The sequence below is a fragment of the Bos indicus genome, chromosome 19 (genome assembly GCF_029378745.1).
Source record: "Bos indicus isolate NIAB-ARS_2022 breed Sahiwal x Tharparkar chromosome 19, NIAB-ARS_B.indTharparkar_mat_pri_1.0, whole genome shotgun sequence".
In the NCBI taxonomy this organism is placed as follows: Eukaryota; Metazoa; Chordata; class Mammalia; order Artiodactyla; family Bovidae; genus Bos; species Bos indicus.
Genome location: NC_091778.1, coordinates 42,599,467 through 42,600,923, shown reverse-complemented (window position 1 = coordinate 42,600,923; position 1,457 = coordinate 42,599,467). Strand labels below are relative to the sequence as shown.

Here is a 1,457-nt window from a genome sequence, read left to right as displayed (position 1 = left end):
ATAGAATATCACATGATATTTCCAACTTAGAAGACACATTAGAGGAAGAAAAACAAAGTGGTTACACACGGCTTAACAAGATTCAGTGAATCATAACAATAGAAAAAAGGAAATGATGCCTTAGATATTGATGCTTTCGCATAATTAACCTCATAAACACAACTATGAACTTAGTAGTAATGTTAATTGATTATCCAGAAGGAAAAATAACAAGGAAAAAGCATTGCTCATGGTAAGACCATGAGTATAAAAAGAGACAGGAGTAAGGAAACAGTCAAAAACAAGAAGCCACCCTCTTGCAAGCCCACTCGTGGAACTCCACTCCTTCCATTGACACCATGGTCAGCTCCTGCTGTGGCTCCGTCTGCTCTGACCAGAGCTGTGGCCGAAGTCTCTGCCTGGAGACCTGCTGCCCGCCCAGCTGCTGCCAGACCACCTGCTGCAGGACCACCTGCTGCCGCCCCAGCTGTGGTGTGTCCAGCTGCTGCCGCCCGGTCTGCTGCCAGCCCACCTGCCCTCGCCCCACCTGCTGCATCTCTAGCTGCTACCGCCCCTCCTGCTGTGTTTCCAGCTGTGGTTCCAGCTGCTGCAGGCCTACCTGCTGCATCTCCAGCTGCTGCAGGCCCCAGTGCTGCCAGCCTGTGTGCTGCCAGCCCACCTGCCCTCGCCCCACCTGCTGCATCTCTAGCTGCTACCGCCCCTCCTGCTGTGGGTCCAGCTGTGGTTCCAGCTGCTGCAGGCCTACCTGCTGCATCTCCAGCTGCTGCAGGCCCCGGTGCTGCCAGTCTGTGTGCTGCCAGCCCACCTGCTCCCGCATCTCCAGCTGCTGCCGCCCCTCTTGCTGTGGCTCCAGCTGCTGCCTGCGCCCAGTGTGTGGCCGGGTCTCCTGCCACACCACTTGCTATCGCCCCACCTGTGTCATCTCCACCTGTCCCCGCCCCGTGTGCTGTCCTTCTTCTTGCTGCTAAGCCCGCCACCCTGTGACCACTGTCTCTGTTTACCTCTGTCCCCACTAATGCAGACCCTTCTTTTGTGCTGATCATTAGGACAGGGGCTGGGGTTGATGTTGCTGAACTGATTTGGGTCTCATGATTTTAATGAGCCCACCACAGGTCCACTATCTCTGTGAGCACATTCTGGCGTCAGTCCAAATTCTACTTGTTTGGATCTCTCCCCTTTATCCAAGTGTGAATTTGTTTGTATTAGTAACATACCAACTCTTGTGTTCATCAATTCGCTTCAAATTCTCCTTCTTAACTTTTGGCCTTCAAGTCATCAAGCAGCTAAAATTCAATTTCAATATTTCTGCATTATGAATTTTTATAGTTGCTCTCTTAATGGCTCCAGTGAAAATTTTCCTTTATCATTTTTATTCCCCAAATTTTCCTAAGTTGTAACTCTATGCCGAAAATAAACTATCACTTTCCTATATGAAACATGTAGTGTGATGATACACT

At 50.3% G+C, this 1,457-nt stretch overlaps 1 protein-coding gene across 3 annotated transcripts; it reads left to right on the top strand.

Annotated features, from left to right (window-relative positions):
- The first annotated feature begins 338 nt into the window (after positions 1–338).
- Positions 339–968, top strand: LOC109574515 (keratin-associated protein 4-7-like). Of its 3 annotated transcripts, none has more exons than XM_019982571.2 (2): positions 339–475; positions 593–968. In XM_019982571.2, the coding sequence occupies exons 1-2, from the start codon at positions 339–341 to the stop codon at positions 966–968; spliced, it is 513 nt and encodes a 170-aa protein (XP_019838130.2). The 3 variants fall into 3 exon arrangements, with proteins under 3 accessions (XP_019838130.2, XP_070629546.1, XP_070629545.1); XM_070773445.1 differs by having other exon boundaries at positions 339–505; XM_070773444.1 differs by having other exon boundaries at positions 339–968.
- The last annotated feature ends 489 nt before the right edge of the window (positions 969–1,457 follow it).

Excerpts from the sequence above, each read along its gene's own strand:
- LOC109574515 (XM_070773444.1), top strand. The coding sequence starts at position 339 with ATGGTCAGCTCCTGCTGTGGCTCCGTCTGCTCTGACCAGAGCTGTGGC.